General features: G+C 60.1%; 9 protein-coding genes across 9 annotated transcripts in view; 3 read left to right on the forward strand and 6 right to left on the reverse strand.

Annotated features, from left to right (window-relative positions):
* The window catches only part of SPRG_19862 (hypothetical protein), a gene marked incomplete at both ends in the record, with an annotated part of 3,318 nt that extends 1,072 nt beyond the window's left edge, over positions 1-2,246 (reverse strand). Inside the window, 2 exons of the mRNA XM_012343979.1 lie at positions 60-1,689; positions 1,773-2,246. Coding sequence (XP_012199369.1) covers positions 60-1,689; positions 1,773-2,246 — 2,104 coding nt within the window. The remainder of the gene's footprint in view (positions 1-59; positions 1,690-1,772) is intronic.
* Positions 2,247-3,627: 1,381 nt separating this feature from the next.
* SPRG_05320 (hypothetical protein) lies at positions 3,628-5,964 on the forward strand. Its single transcript, XM_012343916.1, has 6 exons — positions 3,628-3,788; positions 3,832-3,943; positions 3,998-4,166; positions 4,216-4,403; positions 4,447-4,577; positions 4,620-5,964. Exons 1-6 carry the CDS (start codon positions 3,770-3,772, stop codon positions 5,843-5,845), a joined length of 1,845 nt encoding a protein of 614 aa, XP_012199306.1. The 5' UTR covers positions 3,628-3,769; the 3' UTR covers positions 5,846-5,964.
* Positions 5,965-6,241: 277 nt separating this feature from the next.
* On the reverse strand, positions 6,242-6,855 carry SPRG_05321 (hypothetical protein; the record flags this gene model as incomplete). The annotated part of the gene is made up of 3 exons (XM_012343917.1): positions 6,242-6,623; positions 6,686-6,765; positions 6,818-6,855. 3 exons carry the CDS (start codon positions 6,853-6,855, stop codon positions 6,331-6,333), a joined length of 411 nt encoding a protein of 136 aa, XP_012199307.1. The 3' UTR covers positions 6,242-6,330.
* A 197-nt stretch (positions 6,856-7,052) lies between these two features.
* On the forward strand, positions 7,053-10,089 carry SPRG_05322 (hypothetical protein; the record flags this gene model as incomplete). Its single annotated transcript, XM_012343918.1, has 7 exons — positions 7,053-7,235; positions 7,284-8,081; positions 8,125-8,240; positions 8,298-8,442; positions 8,492-8,681; positions 8,724-9,317; positions 9,371-10,089. The coding sequence occupies 7 exons, from the start codon at positions 7,053-7,055 to the stop codon at positions 10,087-10,089; spliced, it is 2,745 nt and encodes a 914-aa protein (XP_012199308.1).
* Positions 10,090-10,117: 28 nt separating this feature from the next.
* On the reverse strand, positions 10,118-11,732 carry SPRG_05323 (hypothetical protein). The gene has a single exon (XM_012343919.1). The coding sequence runs from the start codon at positions 11,679-11,681 to the stop codon at positions 10,149-10,151; it is 1,533 nt and encodes a 510-aa protein (XP_012199309.1). The 5' UTR covers positions 11,682-11,732; the 3' UTR covers positions 10,118-10,148.
* Positions 11,733-12,652: 920 nt separating this feature from the next.
* On the forward strand, positions 12,653-13,161 carry SPRG_05324 (hypothetical protein). The gene is made up of 3 exons (XM_012343920.1): positions 12,653-12,734; positions 12,778-12,949; positions 12,996-13,161. The coding sequence occupies exons 1-3, from the start codon at positions 12,707-12,709 to the stop codon at positions 13,045-13,047; spliced, it is 252 nt and encodes an 83-aa protein (XP_012199310.1). The 5' UTR covers positions 12,653-12,706; the 3' UTR covers positions 13,048-13,161.
* Positions 13,162-13,440: 279 nt separating this feature from the next.
* SPRG_05325 (hypothetical protein) lies at positions 13,441-16,736 on the reverse strand (the record flags this gene model as incomplete). The annotated part of the gene is made up of 2 exons (XM_012343921.1): positions 13,441-15,078; positions 15,108-16,736. The coding sequence occupies 2 exons, from the start codon at positions 16,734-16,736 to the stop codon at positions 13,441-13,443; spliced, it is 3,267 nt and encodes a 1,088-aa protein (XP_012199311.1).
* Positions 16,737-17,687: 951 nt separating this feature from the next.
* Positions 17,688-19,708, reverse strand: SPRG_05326 (hypothetical protein). The gene is made up of 11 exons (XM_012343922.1): positions 19,407-19,708; positions 19,277-19,360; positions 18,919-19,227; positions 18,727-18,873; positions 18,601-18,678; positions 18,402-18,551; positions 18,266-18,342; positions 18,163-18,223; positions 18,042-18,113; positions 17,942-17,993; positions 17,688-17,892 (listed from the first exon to the last, which is right to left on the reverse strand). The coding sequence occupies exons 1-11, from the start codon at positions 19,686-19,688 to the stop codon at positions 17,747-17,749; spliced, it is 1,458 nt and encodes a 485-aa protein (XP_012199312.1). The 5' UTR covers positions 19,689-19,708; the 3' UTR covers positions 17,688-17,746.
* Positions 19,709-19,869: 161 nt separating this feature from the next.
* SPRG_05327 (hypothetical protein) lies at positions 19,870-21,496 on the reverse strand (the record flags this gene model as incomplete). Its single annotated transcript, XM_012343923.1, has 4 exons — positions 19,870-20,421; positions 20,469-20,660; positions 20,715-20,910; positions 20,964-21,496. 4 exons carry the CDS (start codon positions 21,494-21,496, stop codon positions 19,948-19,950), a joined length of 1,395 nt encoding a protein of 464 aa, XP_012199313.1. The 3' UTR covers positions 19,870-19,947.
* Positions 21,497-21,885: the final 389 nt, after the last annotated feature.

The raw sequence follows: 21,885 nt of genomic DNA on the forward strand, positions 1-21,885 counted from the left end.
CTTGAGCATCTTCTTGAGCTTCTCGCGGTTGCCCGTGATGAGGTAGAGGAACGAGAGACGCTCAAAGTTCTTCGTGCGCTGGTACGCCATCTCGACGACCGAGATGTTGCCCTGGCGCAGCGCCTCGACCCCGAGCTGGTGCCAGCAGTTGGCGTCGTCGAGCTCGTACGCCGAGTTGAGCGCGACTTCCAAGTTGCCGCACGAGATCGCGAGCTTGAAGCGCGTCTTCTCGTCGTTGACAAAGTGCAAGGCGACCTCGGGGTACCCCTTTTGCGTCAAATACGTAATGATGGCCTGGCCGCAGAGGCGCGAGTGCTTGACCATGCGCATGACGGTCGTAAACTGCTTGGCCGCGAGCGCGAGCTTGAACTCGCACTCGGTGAGGTCGATCGAGAGGATACGCATCTTGGCGTCGCGGTCGAGGCAGTAGAGCTTCGAGTCCTCGAGGCGCGTGAGGTACACGGGCACGTCGAGCGACCGAATGAGCCCCGAGTCGCCGTTCGGGAGCGCGTACTTGATGTGGTTTTGCGTCGTGTAGACAAACACGTCGTTGCCCCACACGCCGCTCTTGACCTTGACAAGCTCCGTGACCGTGCAGAGGTGCTTGAAGCTCTTGTCGGCAATGTACACCGAGTGCTTGCTCAAGAGCGCCACGTACTCGCCGTTGGGCGACCAGATCACGTACTTGACGCGCGGCGCGACGAGGTCCGCGAGCACGCGGCGGCTGTCCGTGTCGTAGAGCACCATCTTGTCGTCGATGCGGAGGAGGACGCGGCCGACGGTCCCGCCAGGAAAGAGGCCGTCGGTCGTCCCCGACGGCGGCGTAATCTTCTTGACAATCTCGTTTTGCATGTTCTTGATGACGAGGTGGCGCGACTTGTCGAGGACCGCAAACCGCTGGCGGGCCACGAAGACCGCAAACAAGGCCGTGCCCCGGGACGAGTCCGAGACGTCGTTGTTGGACGGCGTAAACGTCACGAGGTCGTACGACCCGCCCTCGGCGTCGCTGCAGAGAAGCACCGAGTTGGACGTCGCGCTCGGCGGGTCAAACGGGTTGTAGTGCATGTAGCGGGGCTGCTGGCCCATCTGCAAGCCCGAGCCCGACCGACGCAAGGTCGCGACCGGGTTGTCGCTGCCGTCCGCAAACTTGTACCGACGCACGTAGCGGTCCTTGACGTAGAGCACGCCGCCGTCGACAAAGTCCATGGCCGGACGCTCGCGCTCGAGCTTGAAGACAATCATGCCCGAGTCGTGGCCGGCGGCGAGAAGGTTCTGCGTCGGGTGCGCCTGGAGCATCCAGAACCGATCGTTCTCGCGACGGAACGTCTGCAGACCCATGCGCTTTGCGATGTCCCAGACGCGAATGCTGCGATCTTCCGAGTTGGAGATGATGAGCTCGTGGCGCGGGTGGAAGATGACACAGGACACGTTGTTGGTGTGCCCGCGCATCGTGTCGACTTCCCACGCCTTGGTGTCGTTCATACGCCAGAGCTTCACCTGACGGTCGTCCGAGCCCGACACGATGAGCGGCAGCGTCGGGTGGAAGCTCGCCCAGTTCACGCCGCGGTCATGGCCTTCAAGGACATACTTGACAACAGCGTCGCTCGCGCCAAAGAGATCGGCGCCCGAACGGCCGCCAACACCCGGCGGCAGCGAGTCTTCCATCGTCGACGGCGCGCCACGCACCGTCTTTTGCGCAGGCCCGTCGTGTCCCAGACGCGCACCTACATGATGGCCGCATGAGCTTTCTTTCGTGCGATCCCATGAGATACCGCTTGATCGAGCGACGCCGACACGATAAGGTCTTCCTTCGGATGGAACATGCAGCTCATGACGTAGTGGTTGTGGCCCGTCAAGACCGAGACGCACGAGCGCGACTGCCAGTTCCAGATGCGAATGGTTTGGTCGTCCGAGCACGACACGATCCACGGGTACTCGTGGTGGAACTGCACCGTGCGGATGTAGTCGAGGTGCCCCAGCAGCGTAAAGAGGCAGCGTCGCAGCTTGTAGTCCCAGACCTTGATCTTGTAGTCGTCGCCGCCCGAGACGAAGAGCGGCTGGCTCTTGTGGAAGTCCACCGAGCGCACGGGCCCATCATGCTCGTCGAAGCGGTCGATGAGCGTGCCCATGCGGAAGTCCCAGAGCTGGATAACACCATTATGGAGCGACGTGAGCACCCATGGGCGCGACGGGTGGAAGCACAGGCCCTTCACCCGGTTGCTCTTGGACTCGAACTTGGTCAACATCCCAAAATGACTGTCCCGGCCGCAGGCCCGCCCCTCGTATTACGTTCACACGTATATCCATTTTTAGAGGTTTTGTTTTTGGTGGCAATCGCCGATTGGCTAGATTGCCCCATCCAGGTGCGGCACTCTGATTGGCCCATTTGGAAAAAAGATCGCAAATTTCAACGTGTAGCAAACTGGAGAGCACGAGGAGCGAGGCAGGCGCCCGTGATGGTAGGCGTCGCACATACCGAAAGATTAGGGAGAGGGAGGTTGGACGATATTGAAAGCGTCTTCAGCGCCTCGGTAAATCGCAGGAAGGCGGGCGCGTGAACCTTCAAGGCGGTCTGCAGCGTCGCGCACCGTTAACACCATCGAAACCATCGATACCGTGGGTCAGTCCTGTGTCAGACATCAGTACGTGCGTGACAGTACCTACTACTGCGAGGGACAAGTGCGCTTCCTCTTGACGGATCGGTCTCACCGCAGTTGCTCCTTCAAATGTACAATGCTGCATACCACGCTCCTCGCGTAGTGGAGGCACGGGAAATATAACCTTGGCGATCGACGCAGATGCGTGTGCCATAACGCAGCCTCAAGGGTGAACGACCGCCTCTTGAAGATTCAAAGGCTCCGATACGACAACTAGAGTTTCTGTGGATTGATCAAAGGAAGTAACTTGTTTTATTCCTTTTAGATTGATTGACGCATCTTCGCAACACATCTGTTCACCACAATCCTATACTAGTATGCATTATTTGGAATTAGCTGATGCATTAGTGGGATAGTATTCGGCTTGCCTTCAAGTTCAAAACGAGATCAACGACGCAACCACCAGCTTCCGGCTTTTGGCGCCGACATGTTACTGCGAGCGCCTGTCATTGACGCGGTTTCATTGACCCTCCTCGATGGCGACAAGGCACCGATTCCACATTAAGCCCCCAACGTCACGCGTCGGTTGGCGAAGGTTTTCTTAACGTTCGCCAATCCTTCTTCTTCTTCTTCTTCTTCTTCGACGCAGGTAGGGCGTCATGATGGGACATGATGCGCCGCAGACCTTCCATAGTGGTCTCGTGCATGAAGTGGGAAGTTGGCTCGACCCGTCCCAGCTTAGCTCCCATACCCGACGAAGCTTTGTTAGTTGGTGTGCTAGTGTAGTCCATCCCAAGAATACGAGAACTTGAAGGCGTTGGTCAACTACTCTCGCCCATCACACGCCGGGTGGGGGGTCCCCGGCAAAAAATATTGTTCGGCAACGCCTCGTATATATGTGTTTTAACAGGTTTCTATATGCAGGCGAGGTATCAAAGGCGCACAGCGAAGCATATGCGGTGTGCATACATATCGAAAGCGAGAGGTTTGGACCACCAACCCGTTTTCGAAACCATTACGTGCAATCGCTTCTGGCCAATGGTCACGAAAAGTCAGTGACGGAAGAGGGGCCAGTTTTGCCTTTCTTCAGACGACGCGATGGCCGAGGAAGAAGCCGACTGCTGCCCCCTCTGCATGGAGGAGCTCGACCTGACAGACAAGACCTTCAACGCATGTGCATGCGGGTACCAGGTAGCGCGCCGGCGCCACGACGTCGGTCATCATGGTTCTGCAGGTGTGCCTGTGGTGCTGGCATCAATTAAAAACGAGTACAATGGCCTGTGCCCGGCGTGCCGAGCGCCGTACACGGAGCTCTCGAAGAAGAACACGACCATTGACCGAGAAGAGTACGTCTCTCCTCTGTGCGGATGCGGCGAAGGACTGACCATGCGATCTGGCAGTGTGGCGCGGCGAACCAAGCAGCGGAAACAGAAGGAAAAGATCGAGAAGAAGGCGACGGTCGTGCCCAAAGTGCAGCCCGTGAACCGGAGAAACCTCACCAACGTGCGCGTCATGCAGCGCAACCTCGTCTACGTCATTGGGCTACCCGTGCATTACGCCGACGACGACGTAGGAAGAATCGCCAACTGCGTCCATCGTGGCTCAAAATCCTTGGTAGATGCTGCGATCGCAAGAGTGTTTTGGCCAGTATGGACGCATCGTCAAGGCGGTCGTCAACAAGTCGCATCTGAGCACGGACCGCAACAACGCGACGGCGAGCGCCTACATAACGTTTGCCAACAAGGCCGACGCGCAGAACTGCATTGATCTCATTGACGGGTACATTCTGGACGGCAGCCTCCTCCGGTACGTTGCTACGACGCGGTATGGATATGAATCTCGACTGCAGGGCATCGTTTGGCACGACCAAGTACTGCAACTTTTTTCTGCGCAACCTCGTCTGCAACAACCCCGAGTGCTTGTACTTGCACGAACTTGGCGAGACGGACGACAGTTTTACGAAGGAAGAGATGGCAACGGGTACGTCGCACACGACTGACTCTGGTAGCTCATTGGCGCTAGACTTTGTCGCGGGCAAGGGATGCTTTCGAGACCTCACTGGCTACGACGATCGGCGGGGCACGGCGTTTCCAACGCTGTCCATGCTGCAGCCCGGCGGTGCACTCGACAAGGTGGCGCCCACGGACGCACAGCGCAAGGCCCAGAGCGCCGCTGCCATCTATAAGTTAAGATCACAGACGCCCGACGAACGCAAGTCTCCGACCCGGGCCCCATCGTCGTCCTCGTCCTCGATGTCGCCCAAGGACGAACAAGCTGCCACGAAGCACCGAGCGCCCCCCAGCACATCGGACGCGCCGCCCAGCGCGTCCCCGCTCTCTGCTTCGTCGGCGTCGTCGTCGTCGAGCACGTCACCGGCCAAGGACGCCTCGAAGCCGTCTCTGTATGTCAACACACATCCGCAGCAGAGCTCGCCGCCGAAGAGCATGCAGCCTGACGCGACGCCGCTGTGGAGCCAGCCGTTCCCGCGCATGCAGCCGCCGCCGGAGCTCCCGTCGCGGCCGATCCAGCACGTCTTTAGCCCCTTTGGCATGGGCTTTGATGGCGGTATTCACCGCAACACGGTGCAGCCGCCGCCCGAGCCCGCACCGGCGCCGACCTCAAATAACGTGTCGGCTTGGACGTTTGACGCGCCGCGCCCGGACGCCCCGTTTGAGTTTTCGGCTGTCGACGCGGCCTTCACGCCGCGCAACGAGTCGTCGGAAGCGCTCGCGGGGCTCTTGGGCGTCAAGCTGAGCGCCAAGCCGCTCGTGCCGCAGGGCATTGGGTCGGGCCCGAACGGCCGCGCGTCGCGCTTTTCATTTGCCAACAAGGACGGCCCTGGAGAGTACAGCCCGTTTGGTTTCGACGCGCCGCCGCCGCCGCCAACTGCGTTTGGGTTTGCGCACCACCAGCCGCCGCCGCCGGCCGCCGAGTATCTGCACATGGCGCCAGCTGCTGACGCGTCGGGGCTCGCGTTCCTGCAGCAGATGCTGCCGAACGTCAACATTAGCTACGGCTCGGACCCGCACCGGTTTGCCGAGCCCAGCATGGGCGGTGGCACGGCGTGGAACCAAGATTTGCGGCCGCAAGAGTCGACGCCGTTTTGGTCGTCCCAGGGCGCGTTCGAGTCGGCGAGTGGGTTTGCCGCCGGCTTTCAGGACCCGGCGATTGTCAACCAAGGCGCTGGCCCCGGCTTTTACCACCACCGCGACGAGCAGAGCAAGATGCAGTTTGCCTACCGGGGGTAGACGAACAATACACATGTACACACAACACAATCACATCACATCACATCCACTGCGGCGGCGACGGCGTGGTACGTAGCGGGACATTTCTTAACCGAATTATCGAAATGCAATCCTGTGAAAACTGCCTCCACCTCGCTACAAGGTCCAGCGAAATCGGTCAATCGTTGCATCTCAATGCCGAGCATTTCAGAGCTTATTAGCCGACGACGAGTTGGGCTGACCATCTACTACGCAGTACTAGTATGATAAAAATCTCGGAGCTGAGCAACTCAGATCTAGGAGTCTCAGAGCTGAGCAACTCAGATCTAGGAGTCTCAGAGCGGAGCCTCGCAGTGGTTGCGATCATCTACAACCCGTCGACTGGAACTCTTCTCAACGCAAAGCCACGCAGATAGAGTTTACATGCATGGGATTGAGATAAATACGAAGGCGCCGCGGAAGATGCATGTCTGCGAGGCGCCTTGGACAACGATGGACATCTGCGCTCACAGGATAGCCGCGGCGCGGAGACACACGAGGAGCACGAGCGCGGCGGACGCGACTGCGAGGCGTAGCGCCATGTGCTTGAGTAGCTCGATGGACACGACAGCGAACGTCTCGAGCACGAACGCATACGACTTGGCCAAGGCCGTCTCGCCCGTGGTAGGCGACCGCTGGAGGAGATCGGGCGACGGAGCTCGTGCGTAGTAGCGCTGGAGCGGGCTCGTCGACGCCCGCGGTCCGTGCGCGCTGTCTTCGTAAATGGTCGGAAGGCGATGCAGAGTGTAGCCCATGGGTGCTAAAGTGAAAATGAAAGTGAATGTCCATGAACCAGCTCACTGGATTCTTTCTTTCGAATACCGCGCGCGGTCGTTGTTGACGCACGCAGCAAGACCGCATCATCCGTGTCGAAACCCGCGAAGTTGCGCCTCGCGAGGACTCTGCGTCGCAAGGCAGCCAACCTGCGGCGACGGCTCGTGACCGCGGCTGGACCTGTGCGGAGACACGTGGATGGACGCAAAGACAATCATTCGTGTCCACGCATCACGGTCGTACTGTCATGACGCAGCTGCAAGTCCATATATCTATCCTGTCCACGGCGACATCACCGAGGCGACTGTCCCACGTCCATGTTGCTTCCGGACGGCGCGGCGATCCGAATTCCATCCTGGCACGGCCATGTAACGCATGCCGGATACCCGAGAGATCGACACGAGCCGGAGGCACGATGGCGTCGGGCGACGACGATCCGTTCTCGGCGGCCTACAACTGGCGCGTGCCCGACGACGACGATGACGCGGCCGTCGACGCAGCCCTCGTATGTGACGAGTGCGCCAAGCGCGCCGCGCGGTATCACTGCGAGGACTGCCACCAAACGCTGTGCTTCAACTGCGCCGATGCCATCCACTTGGTAGGTTGATGTACACGCTGAGAACCGAGTGGTGACGACGACGCGTAGATCCCAGCCTTGTCGACGCATGCGATTCGGCACGTGCGCGTCGGCGATGTCGGGTACGTCGCGCCGGCCCGCGACGATTTGCCCAAGATCGCCCGGCGCGCGCCGCCTCCAGCGATTGCCAAGCTCGAGCCGCACGGCTTCACGTTTGGCCAGCACGTCGTCTTTCGCGATCGTGACCTCGGGCACGGCCTCCTCTTTGGGCTCGCGCTCACGCAGACCAGCGACCAGCCGCGCATGGGTCCTTGCAACGGGCAGTTCGTGCGCGTGCTCTGGCTCCGCGGCGTCGTGCCGCTGCCCAATAGAAGCTACCTCGCGTCGCTGACGTTCCCGGGCCAGGCGTCCTGGCCGGTGCCGATGACGGCGCATGTGAGTCTCTACCACGCGTACCGAATGGCGGTCCTCGCCGAGAAGACGGCACGGAAGCTGTGGCGCCGGGAAAAGTACGCCGGTCGGCTTCGGCGTCTGCGCGACCAAAAGGCATTTCCGTCCGACGCGGTGCTCGATGAGATCCTCCAGCTTGTCGACGCCGACGCGGGCGGTGTGACGCTGCAGCACATGGCCCACGACCGGTTCCTCGCCGCGCTCATGAGCGGTACTTACCTCGACGGGGACGAGACCGAGACCGAGACGGACGCGCCGTACCCGCCGACCACTCGTGCACGCCTCGTGCTCTGCGCGGCGGCCAGCCTCGAGCGCCCCGCCGACGTGGCAAGACGGTACTTGGACAACGTCATCCGGCACATGGTGGATCTCTACGTCGGCTACGCGTGGACGTCGTGGCGCTCGTTTGTCGCCGCCGTACGGTGTGCACAGCAGCGTGCGAAGGCATAACGATGCATAGGGCCGGGAGCGAGACCGGCAAGCGCTTCGCAATGCCACGGCGATCGTGCTTCAGCGCTGGGTGCGACGGGTCTGGCGGCGCCGCCACGAAGAGCGCCTCAAGCAATCGCGCTCGAGGTCCGTTGGCGATATATCTTCGTGCAGCGTCGGAAGAAGCAATCGCCAATGATGTAGTGGGCTGAGTGCGCTGGAGGCGCTGCAGCGGTTCCAGAACCGACAGGCGGCGGTCGTCCGGATGGGCGACATTTGGGCCAAGACGCAGCGGCGGCTGCGGCGCTACGGCGTCGTCACGTGGAAGCGAATCAGTGACGAGATCCAGGTGCCATTTTCCCTCGGCCTTGCTCTTCTATGACAGTGACACGCGCCAGGCAAGGACTCCGATGCCGCAAATCGAGGCAGCGTGGCACCCTGGGCTCGGCATTCGGCTTGTCAAATTACCCAAGGCGTATGCGGCCATGAAGAGCGACGGGAGCTTGGGTATCGAAGACATTGCCAAGTACAAGCAGTTCCGGCTCAACCACGCAGGCCCGACAGCCGTGTCGTTCTGGATCGTCCGCGGTATAAAGACAATCTGTCCGACTTGACATGGACTACGTGTAGACCGCATTTTGATTGGCGAGTACCCCCACGGCGTCGCGTTCCCGGACAAGAAGCGCAAGACGACCGAGCGCGCGGCGTCGCGCGATGACGCGCTTGCGTGCATTCTCCTCGAGCAGATTGGCACGTTTGTGAGCTTGATGGCGTTCGACGAACTTCGGGCATTCGAAGCGGCGCTGGACCCGCCAGCGACACCAGCGACAACACCCGATGGGCCCTTTGGCTACGAGACGCAGCTCTTGGAGCGGCACGCCAAGCTCACGGCCGAGCTCGACCGCGCGGTGGCCGCTGCCCAAAAGTACGTGACGAGTGCCGCCAAGAGCGTGCAACAGGTAGCCACCTATGTAGCCAGATGTCTATGCAATAAGATTGCTCGGTACTGTGAGCAGGCCGAGAGAGACCCGAGTACGGACGACTTTGTGCGAGATTTGCTCTTCAAGAAAAAGTCGGCCGCCGACGCCAACTTGAACACGGCGCTGGCCAACAAAGCGCGGCTGCAGCCCATACGCATTCTGCGGTGTCCACTGCCGCCGCGCTCGGCAACACCCGAGGCCGACGTGCTTCATGTCCTTAACCAACTCGAAACGTGTCTTCGAGGTCGGACGCATGATGACGTGGCACTCTCACCAACGAGATATCATTGTTCGTAGACGGGGAAAACCTCTACATTTTTAGCCGCCAAGGACGGGGCCGCGCCGGCATGGTCGCCGCGCTCCTCCTCGGCCGCCTCTATGGTCTCTCGGCGCAGCAAGCCCTCGAGCGCACGCAGCGTTGCCACGACGCGCAGAAGGCGGTCGCGGGGCTGGCGTCGACGCGGCTCGTCTCGGCGCCCGAGTCGCTCGACCAAATCCGGCTCGTGCACCAAGTGCTTGCATCCACCGCGACCATCTACGAGCCCGTGGCGACGTATGATGGCGACGCGTACCTCGTGCTTCGGCGGCAGCGCCCCGGCCTCGCCATTCAGTCGTTCGTCGCAGCGCAAGGCTTTATGGTCGACGAGTTTCCGTCACCGGCGCAGCGTGCGGCCGACCACGCGGCGCTCCAAGCCGCAAATCGCATTGCGCTCAAGGAGAAGCGCGCGCTGCAGCTGCGCGTGCGGCGGGCCATGGAAGGCGTCGAGCGTCAAGCCATGGGCGTCCAAGAGGACTACAGCCGCCATGAGCTGCCCATCTGGAGCGCGCGACTCGAAATGAAAGCGGAGGAAGCCGACTCGCGCCGCCGGTGGCGCATCCTACTGCAGCACGCCGAACACGTAGGTATGCTCGCTGAAGACGTACGCATCGAGTGGCCCCAAGACCGTCCGCCGCCACCACCCATTCCGGTCGACCCGAGCACGGACGTGGCGACATCGCCTCGTCGCATGTCATGACGTGGCACGCGGATACAACAGAAGGCTGCTAACATACAAAGACGGAGTGTTGATCGATTTTACTGAAAGTCGAGGGCCGAGTCGATAATGTCGACGTGCGACTGGTCCGGGAACTTGGTGAGCGAGAGACCGCAGAGGCGCTGGACGACGCGCATGACCTGGCACGAGTAGCCAAACTCGTTGTCGTACCAGACGTAGAGCACAATCTTCTTGTTGCGCACGATCGTGGCCTGGCCGTCGACGATACCGGCGGCGCGGTAGCCGACAAAGTCCGAGGACGCCGCTTCGTTCGAGTTGATAAACTCAATTTGGTGCTGGAGCGGCGAGTTGAGGCTGAGCTTGGCGCAGTACGCGTTGACCGCCTCGGCCGTGAGGCCCTCCTGCTTGACGTGCAGCGACATGATCGCGAGACTCACGTCCGGCGTCGGGACACGGATCGAGTTGGCCGTGAGCTTGCCCTTGAGGTGCGGGAGGCACTTTTCGACGGCGGCGCCGGCGCCCGTCTCGGTGATGACCATGTTCATGACCGCCGACCGGCCGCGGCGCTCCTTCGGGTGGTAGTTGTCGATCAAGTTTTGGTCGTTTGTGAACGAGTGGACCGTCTCAATGTGGCCTTCGTCAATGCCGTACTTGGCGTCGAGCGCAAAGAGGAGCGGCGCAATCGCGTTCGTCGTACACGACGCGCACGAGTAAATCTTGTTCTCGGGCGTGATCTCGCTCTCGTTGACACCGGCGACGATCGTCTTGACGTTGCCTTTCGGCGGCGCCGTGAGCACGACCTTGGCCACGCCCGGCGACTGCAAGTGGCGCGAAAGGCCCGCCTCGTCGCGCCAAATGCCCGTGTTGTCGATCACGACGGCGTCCGAGATGCCGTACTTGGTGTAGTCGCACTTGTCGGGGCCGTCCGAGTAGATGACCTGGATCACGTTGCCGTTGGCAATGAACGCGTTGGCTTCTTCGTTGAACGAGATGGTGCCGTGGAAGGCACCGTGGACCGAGTCGCGGCGGAGGAGCGACGCGCGCTTCTGGAGGTCCTCCGTGGAGCCCTTGCGCACGACGATGCCGCGAAGCATCATCTTGGCGCCCGACCCGCTCTTCTCAATCAAAAGACGGGCGAGCAGGCGACCGATCCGACCAAAACCGTAGAGCACAATGTCCGTGGGCTTCTCGAGCGTCAGCGGCTTCCTGGGCGACACCTGGCGCAGAATGAGCGACCGGAGCACGCGCGTAATGTCTTCGCGCGTCGGCTTCTTGGACTTGGTCTCGCCGCACACGAGGAGGTACGTGCGGCCGAGGTCGAGGCGCATCGCGCTGAGCTTGTTGATTTCCTCGACGACCTGGAGCACCGGGAGCGTATCGGCGGGGTGCATCTCCTTGCCAATGTGCTTGCACACGAACGAGTGCGTCTTGATGATGTCGATCGAGTTTTGGTGCACGAGGCCCTTGCCAAAGAGCGTGACGACCACGTTGTTGCGGCGGTAGAGGTTGCCGATGATCGGGATCATGAGGTCACTCGCCTCCTCCTGGACGTTCCACGTCGAGATCTCGTTCAAGCACAGCGTGCTGAGTGCGTCGGCCGAGAGCGAAGCCATGAGTTCTTAGGCGAAGGCAAATTGCAAAGTGGATAACTGCAACCGAAAGCTGCCACTCGATATCTTGTGGGGCCCCCACCGTGCCCCGATACGATTTATGGGGACCCACCATAACACTCGACACCGGGCATCACCTTCATCGTGATTGGCTGAATCGGTCCTAAACACGGGTGAAGCTCGGGTGTGACGCGCCTAGTGTCATTTTACGGGCCCCGGGGGCCCAAAAATGGCTGGACGTTGCCATGGACTGCAAGCGGCTGTTGACGAAACCCAGGGCATCCCCGGACCAATCTCCCCCGTGCCCGGTAGACTCGTTCTGCCACGTACAACGTGCTACGTGTCCACAATGCTATCATTTGGTCCATTTGCTCAAGAAATGACGACCTTGGTGCGCGCGTGCTGGCAGAAAAGGCAGCCAATAGGTCGTCTTCGTCGTCGTCGTGCAAACCTGTAGTAGTGCTATCATTTGGTCCATTTGCTCAAGAAATGACGACCTTCGTGCGCGCGTGCTGGCAGAAAAGGCAGCCAATAGGTCGTCGTCGTCGTCGTGCAAACCTGTAGTAGTAGGTACGCCGTCGAGGATGAAGTGTTGATCTGATCCAGGTCGGATTGGGTGCGCGCTCGCTTCTTCTCGTGGCGAGATCGTCGATTCGAGAACGAGATGCTAGCACGTCCGGTCTGAGGTTGGCCGGGAGATGCTATCTTCCCTGGCTCATTGCTACGAGCTGCCAAGCATGGCAAAGGCCCGTGACTCGCAAACGTGCATGCAGCTAACAAGGCGAGTCCTTGCCATGTGACATAGCCCCTGTGCTCGCGCTTGCTTGGTGCCTACGAGCGTCACCTTGCCGTCATATCGTCGGCAGCAATGTGCACTATGGCTTCTGAGGGTATCTACTCCCTCTGAGAATGAATAAACCACTGGGGTGCCATTGTACTTGGCGTTTGTATGGATTCGATCGAAGAATATAAAGCCCGCGGTTGTGTGGCCTCAAAGTTGGAGTGCAATTGGACGGCAGGCGAGCAGGATGGCCCACGGACACCACGACGAAGAAGGTACATGGCGGTCGCTGCGGCCGGAAGCTCATGGCCCATGTAGCGTCTACCATCGCGACGCGCCAGGCGATGCACGACCACCGCGTGCCGCTGGCCTACCGCGACCAGTGCGCGGGCATCCTCATCCCGCTCAACGAGTGCCGGCGCGACACGGGCTTCAAGCCGTGGCAGTGCCAGGACTTGCGGCACGCGTACGAAAAGTGCCAATACGACGAGTACGCCATGCGATCGACCGCCTTGGCCTCGCTGACGTGGGTGTAGGTGGAAGAAGCGCTGCAAGATTCTCAAGGAAGAGAAGAAGGCTGGCAACTAAGCTCGTTGCGTCTTGCGGGCAGGCGCCTCGGTGCGCGGTATGTGGTTGCGTCACGACGTCCGAGTAGCTGCCTGCGCAATATACAAGATCGATCTTCCTTGGTACTACTTTACACTCGCGGTCTTGGTCTGGTAGCGGCGGGCGCGATGGATCCTCATGCAGTCACTATTCATTGGTCATCCTTCGCCGTCTGCCCTCTCGTTGGTCACAAGAGGCGGTGCGATGAGCCCTGCATCGTGCCCACACCAGAATGGAAGCATCTGCAATTCGACGTAGCACTGCAGGAGCTACTACCTGTGTTGCCGTTGCCGTCAAGCGCATTGGCATTAAAGTGTCATGCATTCTGTTAATAATTAAAGTACTGCCTGCGCTCGGCGAAGTCGCAATGAGATCTTAGACCATGTTCTCTTGGACGCTAACGCGTTCGTAGCTCGGCGAGCGTCGGCGCGGCTTCTCGAGCACAACCTTGTGCGTCGTCGACGTCATGCCCATGGGCTTGAGGTCCTTCTCGTGCGTCGCCCAGGTCGGCGGTCGGTACAGCTTGAGGTGGAGCGATGAGACAATGACCGAGATGGACGAGAGCGCCATCATGATACCGGCGCAGGCCGGCGGCAGCGGGTTGTGGAAGAAGCGCAGAAAGACGCCGGCCGCCAGCGGGATCGACACGAGGTTGTAAATGACCGAGGCAAAGAGGTTAAACTTGATGCGCCAAAACGTTTTGCGCGAGAGGTCGAGTGCCGTGACCACGTCGGCGAGGTGCGATTTGATGAGCACCATGTCGGCCTGCGCGAGCGCAATCTCCGTGCCCGCGCCAATCGCGAGGCCCACGTCGGCCTGTGCCAGCGCCGGCGCGTCATTGATCCCGTCGCCCACCATCGCCACCACGCGCTTCTTGTTCGTGAGCGGGTTGGTCGTCGCCTGCAGCCGCTTGATCTGCTCGACCTTTTGGCCGGGCAGCGCAATCGCCTTGACGTGGTTGATGCCCAGCGCACTCGCAACGGCCGTCGCGGTCCGGAGGTTGTCGCCCGTGACGAGCCAAATGTCGAGGCCCATGCGCTTGAGGCACTCGATCGTCGCGGCGGCTTCGGGGCGCGCGACGTCGGCCATCGCAATCGTTCCCGCAAACACATTGTCGAGCGCGACGCAGACGACCGTCTTGCCTTCGTTTTCGAGCCGGTGCATGTCGGCTTCGAGGAGCGCCGGCAGCGGAATCTCGCGCTCTTCCATCCACTCGGGGTTGCCAATCGCGACTTGAATCGCTTGTTGCGGCGCGTGCAGCGACGGCACGAGCGCTTGGAGGCCGCGGCCCGGCACCACGTGAAACGCCGACGGCTCCTCGAGCGACATCTTGTGCGCCTCGGTCGCCTCGACGACAATGGCCTTGCCGAGCACGTGCTCCGACTGCATCTCGACGCACGCCGCATAGTACAAGACATCGGTGGCCGAGATGGCGCCGTCCTTGGGCACCGTGATATCCGTCACGACCGGCCGGCCCTCCGTGAGCGTCCCCGTCTTGTCAAAGACGATGGTATCCACCGCGTGGGCCGTCTCGAGCGCGCGGCCGCCCTTGATGAGCACGCCGTACTTGGAGCCGACGCCCGTGCCGACCGAGACCGCCGTGGGCGTCGCGAGGCCGAGCGCACACGGGCACGAGATGACGACCGTCGAGATGCAAAAGAGAATCGCCACAAAGAGGTCGTCGCTGTGGTCGCCATCAGTCAAGTGCAGCGCGTCACGGTCGATCGCTGCGACCCAGTCCATCGAGAGGCTCGTGTACCAGCCGAGAAACGTAATCGTGGCAATGCAGAGGACGGTCGGAGCAAACCGCGCGGCAAACTTGTCGGCCACCGCTTGGATCGGCGCCTTGTCCAACTGCGCATTCTCAATGAGCGCGCAAATCTGCGACAGCGTGTTTTGGCCGCCGACGCAGTTGGACTCGATCACCAAGACGCCTGCTTGGTTGATGGTCGAGCCAAAGACAGCGTCGCCAGCCGCCTTCGCCACCGGCATCGACTCGCCCGTGAGCATCGACTCGTCGCAAAGCCGTGGCCGTCGCGCACGACACCGTCCGTGGGCACGCGGGCGCCGGGCAGCAGTCGGAGGCGGTCGCCGCGCTGGACGAGCTCAATCGGTATCGACACGTCGCCGTCACGCGTGATGAGCACCGCCGTCTTGGCCTGGAGGCTCAGCAAGGTGCTCAGAGACGTCGCCGTGTCCTTCTTGGCGCGCGACTCGAGGTACTTGCCAATCGTGATAAACGAGATGAGCATCGTCGACGACTCGAAAAAGTAGTGGCCGCGGTAGTGCGGCAGCAGCGTGCAGCCGACCATCGAGATGAAGCTGTAGAGGTACGAGGCGGTCGTGCCGACGACGATGAGAAAGTCCATGCCCATCATGCCATGCTGCAGGCCCTTATACGCGGCCTTGTAAAAGCGCGCGCCAATGCCAAACTGGACCGGCGTCGCGAGCAAAAACATAATCAGACACATGCGCGTGAGGCCATTGACGACTGGTTGCATGAGCCACATGCGGCACGACGGGATGTTGCCGAGCACCATGTGCACGACCATCGCCGGGCCCGAAAAGACGAGGCAGATCAAGAGCAGCCGCAGCCATTTTTGGTCTTCCGAGACACCACTCGGACCCGACGCTTGCGTCATGATCGTCGCGGCAAAGCCAGATTTGGTGATCGCCTCGAGCACGTCTCGGGGGCCCGTCGCCGCCATCTGCTGCAAATGCACGGTCGCAATCTGCTGCTCGACGTCGACGGTGACACTCACGACACCGACGAGCGCCTTGACCGAGGACTCGATCTTGATCGCATCGGTCGCGCCCGTGACGCCAGCGACTGCGTACTTGAACGACATTGAGTCGTCGTCGGCGTCGAGCGTGTTGATGTACGTCGGTGTGTACCCCGCGTTGCGGATATAGTTGCCAATCGTAACACGCTCGTCGGCAATGATGCTCCGGTCAAAGACGACCTCGGCCTTGGCGGAGATGAGCCCGACGCGAATGTCAATGATCCCGGCTTCATGACGCAGCGCGCCTTCGATGCCCTTGACACACGCCGCGCAGCTCATGCCTTCAATCGAAAAGATCGCGTGCGGATGGGACGCGTCGCCTTCAATGGCGACAGCAACGTCGTCGCCAGTGTGCGAAGCATCGGTCTTGGCCATCGCCGCAAGGCGTCGCCGGCAGCGCTCGCCGTGGTTGAACATGTACGCGTCAAAGCCGACGCACTCGACCTCGTCAATGAGGTCTTGCACCGTCACGTGTTCAATGTGATCGGGATAGAGCGTGATCGTGGCCATGGCCTTGGGGTAGTCGACGACCGCCGACTCGACGCCGATGGTCGCAGACAGAGCATTCTGGACCGTCGTGCCGCAGTTCTTCATGCACATCATGCCATCGATGCCAAGGCGAATGACGTTGCGTGGCAGCGGCGTCTCGTCGCGGATCGCGGCTTCAAAGCCAACCATGTCCAGCATCTCGACAAGGTCGTCGGGCGACGCATTCGGTGCCATGGTGACCACCGCAATGTGCTCGTCGTAGTTGACGACCGCGGCCTCGACGCCATCGACGCTCCGGAGCGCGTTCTGGACCGTCGTCCCGCAGTTCTTCATGCACATCATGCCATCGACCTCGAGCACGATCCGCATCGCGAGCAACTTGTCCGACTGGTCGGCCATCCCGCAGATGAAATTCCGAACTGGACGTCCCAGCTGGGATCGGCGATTTTATTTGTATTTTTAAATTTCTATGGTCGGGCATAAAACAGGCGGCGCAGTAATATTATTCGAACGCCTAAAATATCAGCACATACAAACGGCAAGAGACATCGTGTTCCCAAGAAGGCAAAGCGAGGTGTAACGGCCTCTTTTACGTGCGTTAAAGTACGTTTTATTCCTTCATTGCACGATGATGGACTTGAAAAACGACGCACGAAGCCGATGGAAAGAGATGGTTGCACTGCGCGTCCGTTGCGTAGTAGTACTATATGTGTAGCGTAGGTGGGATCAAGTTTGAAGCGACCGGCTCGATGGCGAGCAGTCTATATACGGACTCCCATTAGCACGAGAGCGAGGGCGGCATTGCAAAGTTGACAATTGTGGTAACGGCTTGACCTGCATGTTGGTGCGACGGAAGGAAGTGATGTCGAATGCGCGGACCGACAGTGCTGACGGAAGGCTTGAGACATGGAGAAAAGCTCCACGATCATCGTGGACGTCAAATAAGATCTGATAGAAAGTTGCGGCATCATGCAACCAGCCGCCTTATCCGTGGGACGATCTGCTGCTGGTACAATGAGCAGCGTGTCGTCGTTGCATGGCCACGAGGGTACCCTTGTATCTTGGTATCTTGACGCGCGCCATTCGAATGCGTTCGCAATCTGACCCGAAAAACCTGCGAACACTTTTTCACACCATCGCGTCAAAGGCGAAACGTTTAACCCAACGCGTCAAATGTACGGCTGCCTATCCAACGATCCTGCTTTCCATGCATCAAGCAGGCACGCGCTGGATGGTCTTCGCGCCGTGTGATTCGCTGGCTTTTTCATGCGACATGCCCCGGTCCGCGAGCTTGCTTGGGCGCCGATCGCATAAGCGCGAGGCCATCATCAGCGCCATCATCGACAGCTATCGGGATTGCCGCCCGTCATTATGTCGATTAGCAAGCTGCGTGTGTCTCAAGTTGCGGCTCAGTCGCTCAAGTCGGAGAGAATGGTCGTGTGGTGCGAGCCAAGCGACTCGCTGAGCTTGTTTTCTTCATCGCAAAACTGCGCGAGGAGCCGAAGTCGCGTCGACGCCCAGCGCGCGCGGTCCTGCCGCTCGAGCTCGAGTTGGTCTAGCACACGGCAGAATGAGCGACAACAGAACATGCCGTGGTTGACAACCTTGAAGCGCCGAGATGCGTTCAATGAGCCCTTTGCGGTCGTCCACAACGTCCTAGCGCCTTTGTCAACGATCATGCCATCGGCTTGTACAGCGAGGTACGCGCAAGTTGGCCTCCAAGCCCTCGATCGTGCTCTGCAGCACTTTTTCGCGCTTGCGCAGCTCCTTGTTGGCCTAAGCACACCGTTATGACGTGGCAGTCCGAGACGCCAGTGTTGACTACCTCGTCCAAGTGGAAGCGGTGGCGCTCCCGCACAACCATTTCGCGCTGGTTGCTCGTCGCCCTAGGACACGCGTTAGAATATGGAGACGCTGCTATTGCAGACAGTCGCTCGTTCTCAGCGATGGAGCTCTCCAGATCGGCGATGTGGCTGGCCTTCTCGTCGAGCTGCTTCTGCAACACCTAGTACCACAATACCGCGCCGCGTCAGAGTTGGTCGTTCGGTCGTCGATGTACTCTACCTCGTTGGTGTTGTGAAGCGCATCGAGTTCGTGCTTGGTCTCGATCTCGAGGACTTTAAGCTTTTGCTCGAGCGCGTGGTTCTTGGCTTCGAGGTCTGTTTGCGTCTTGATCTGCGCGTTCTTGCGCTTCATAAAGTCGTTCATGCGTTCCTGCATGCACATATTGTCATCGTGCTGCTCGACTAGAGACGTTGCGTACTTCCGACTCGCAAATGACGCGGTCGCACTCTTGGATCATCGCCGTCTGACGCGCCGTTGTCGCCACAAGGGATGCAACCTAGATGCACCGCGTACTACACTCCTGTTTCTCTTGTTGCCACCGTACTTTTTGATCCAGCTCGGTTTTTTCCGCTTCAAGTTTGGCGGTCGCGGCTTCGAGTCCGTCGATTTGCGCTAAGTACTTCTTTTCGAGCTCCATGTTGGCGTTCTCGAGGCGTTCGATCTTCTTCTCGAGCTTCATTTGCGCACTCTCCTACCTCGCTACATGAACGATGGCAACTGATCGATGCGAACGTACGTGCATGCAACGCATCTCGTCCATGTCTTCTTGTTGCTGCTGCACCTTGGCCTCGCGGTCCATGACGTCGTCCTCGAGCGCAATCACCTTGGCCTCGTACGTCTTGGTGGTCTCATCGACCATGCGCTGGAGGTTATCGGTCGCCTGGGACCAGCGCTTCTCTAGTGCGACGCGCTTCTCTTGGGCGTCGGCGAGCGCACTGCGCTTTTCTCGGTACGCACTCTCGAGCCGGTCGTACTTGGCCTCGAGCGACGTGAGCTTCCCCGTTTGTTTTTCCAAGTCGGCTTCGACCACCTTGAACCGGTCCATCTACCACGCACGCATCGCCGTGGATCACGAAGCTCAACCGTTGCCTAACCTCTTGCCGCAAGACGCGGTTCTCGCCGCGCTCCCGCATGAGCTCGATCTCGAGCCGCTCGTTCTCGTGGCGAATGTGCTCGACCTACATAGGACGCGTCGTCGACCCCGTCATTATCGGGTGCGTAAACCTGAAGCCGCTGCTTCTTGAGGCGCTCGACCGACTGCTGAATCTCGGTGAGTTCTTGCTGCGACTCGGTCATCAAGTATGGCGCATGCATGGGCGCGATCGTTTTGGTCGGACCCGGCTTGACCACAGACGAGACCGGAGGCGACACGACGCCGACCTCCTTGACGACCGAGAGCGCACTCCGCGGTGAGAACGACGTCTTGGACGGCGTCGTCTTGAGCGACGTCGTGCTTGCGTAGCGCGGCGCGACGGCCGACCCGAGCTCGCTGTAGGACATCGACATGGTGGCCCTTTGCCAACGCGCCAACCAAGATTAACTGCGAAACGCCCGCCGCCTGTCTGCAGTTTCGGGCACACCTACCCCTCGGGTACAGAGGTGCACCTTGCCAACCCATCTACCGTAGTGATCTTTTGAATTGGATTTGCTGATCGACTTGGTTGATTGACAAATGGACGAGACGATGGAGAGATGTATTTTCTAGTTGAAAGTAGGCGATGCAAGGTACCGAGACTCGGTTTGTGTGTTGTAGGATGCTGCAAAGTTACGAGATCGTGCAGCATTGGCCGCCGGCGCAGGCCGCAGGCGACGCGCTGTTATCGTCATCGTACGCGGTCTCGGCCCGTGACGTCTTGGTGTGGTCCACGACGAGGCTCTTTGGCGCCGTGGGGGCCGCTCGTGCGACTGGCTTCATCGCTGCCAAGTGCTGCGACACGGTCGGGGGCGCGACGATAACTGGACCGTCAGCCATCTTCGCGGGCTTTTCATTGTTCTGGATGACGCTCGACTGGTTGTCCATCTTGACGACTTCTTCGTCCCGAACGTCGCTGCTCTCTTGCTTGAGCACGCTGGGATTAGTTGGCGTCAGGACGATTTCAGGCGCCATGTAGGCCTCTTGCGGCTGCGCAATCTCAACCGCAAGCTTGGCTTCGGCGGCGGCTTCAACGTCGGCCTTTTCGATTGTGCTCGCCCGCGACACATTGGGGATGCTATCTCGGGCCACGGGAGACGTCGGTGACTACGCATCCGCATGAGCTTCGGTCGTTTCTGCATGGAAAGGCGTACGAGGGGCGGAATGCTGTTGTCGGCTTGACGGACGCTAAACGTGACGGCCGTGCCTTTCTTGGCACTTGAGAGGTACCCCCCTGGTGTCCCCTTGAGTCGCTTGTAGTAAGTCATGGGGTTGTTAAAGTGCTTCCGGGTACGGTTCGAGTCGTGGACCGTAATGACGAGGTCAGCGTCATCGAACTTGACCACCTATGGATGGGATGAGTACGATGCAGTACGAAATACTAGTACACGATGTCGTACCCCGCTGCCGTTGGGCTTGGAAAAGTAACACGTCATTTCGCCCTTCGCGCCCGTCTTCTGGAGCCCGATAAAGTCGCCGGCGCCGGGCGGGTCGTTGTTGAGCGACTGCACGCCACCCTTGGCGTCCACCACGTGCAGGTAGAACTGCTGGTTGTACTTGAGTTCCGATGCAGTGGCAGTGCCCGCCAGTGGTGCGCTAATTCGTGAGGCATGATTAGACATGATATCGTGCAGACACACGAAGTGTACATGATGAAAACGGCTTGGTGGGCCTCGCCTTGGGTTGGTGGGACGGCCAGCACGCGCTGCGCAGACTTTCCCTTGCCTTCTTGGACGAAAGCCAAGAGACCGCCGTCTCCGGGAGCGCCGGTGCACGTCGCATGAAGGCTGATTCGGTCACCGATCTTAATGGCGGAGGTTGTACTTGCCGCATCGGTGACGATGGGCGTTACGTCGACCTTAACTGCCGAAGGCGCCACGTCGACGGACGGAGAAGCCTTCGATGCATCGTTGGTCACGGGTTCCTTCGTCGCCTCTTGGCTCCCAGAAGCGTCCTTTGCGGTCGCATCCTTCACGGGAGCTTCTACGGCCGGCACGGCGACGACCGAGCTCGCGACGATTGCCGACGGCTTGTTGTCCTCGGCCACGGAGCGGATCTCGATCCCAGACTTGCTGCCAAGGTCGCGCTTCGTGATGGATGGGATACGTGTCATGTTCTTGTTCGAGCCGCTGAGGTCAGTTGTCGAGCCCGGCTTGGTGAGCGTCTCGACCTTCGCCTCCATCATGATCGACCCACGCTTCATGGAGGCGTCTACCTTAACATCGTTGGCAGCCATCTTCAACGAGCTATCGCGCTTGAGGTCGGTCATGGAGCTCATGGAGCCGGCCTTCGTCGGTGCTGCGCTGCTCACTACTTGGCTCATCTTTTGCAATGTCTCGGTGGCTTCCTGAACAAGAATGAAACCTGCCGCAGGCGTTGGCTATATTTAGATCGTTTTCCGGATACCACCATATCCGGATGCTATGTTTAGCTGCTGCAGTGGAGCGCCATAGTGGCCCGTAGCTTTTGCATGCATGGCTGCCGCACACCAAGTCGATGCGCAGGAGCTAACTGCAGCACGTCGGCAAGGCTTGGCTCCTGGCTTGTATGCTCTCCAGGTCGTAAGGTCCA

This window comes from Saprolegnia parasitica (assembly GCF_000151545.1).
Source record: "Saprolegnia parasitica CBS 223.65 unplaced genomic scaffold supercont2.15, whole genome shotgun sequence".
NCBI lineage: Eukaryota > Oomycota > Saprolegniomycetes > Saprolegniales > Saprolegniaceae > Saprolegnia > Saprolegnia parasitica.

Coding starts and splice junctions, on each gene's coding strand:
- SPRG_05320 (XM_012343916.1), top strand. Junction 4,167..4,215: donor TGCATTACGCCGACGACGAC/GTAGGAAGAATC, acceptor AATCCTTGGTAG/ATGCTGCGATCGCAAGAGTG. Junction 4,404..4,446: donor CTGGACGGCAGCCTCCTCCG/GTACGTTGCTAC, acceptor TCTCGACTGCAG/GGCATCGTTTGGCACGACCA.
- SPRG_05323 (XM_012343919.1), bottom strand. CDS start 11,681: ATGGCTTCGCTCTCGGCCGACGCACTCAGCACGCTGTGCTTGAACGAG.
- SPRG_05324 (XM_012343920.1), top strand. CDS start 12,707: ATGGCCCACGGACACCACGACGAAGAAG. Junction 12,735..12,777: donor CGGACACCACGACGAAGAAG/GTACATGGCGGT, acceptor TGGCCCATGTAG/CGTCTACCATCGCGACGCGC. Junction 12,950..12,995: donor GAAAAGTGCCAATACGACGA/GTACGCCATGCG, acceptor ACGTGGGTGTAG/GTGGAAGAAGCGCTGCAAGA.
- SPRG_05326 (XM_012343922.1), bottom strand. CDS start 19,688: ATGTCGATGTCCTACAGCGAGCTCGGGTCGGCCGTCGCGCCGCGCTAC. Junction 17,994..18,041: donor GCTTGGAGGCCAACTTGCGC/GTACCTCGCTGT, acceptor CAAAGGCGCTAG/GACGTTGTGGACGACCGCAA. Junction 17,893..17,941: donor ACGCATCTCGGCGCTTCAAG/GTTGTCAACCAC, acceptor GCCGTGTGCTAG/ACCAACTCGAGCTCGAGCGG.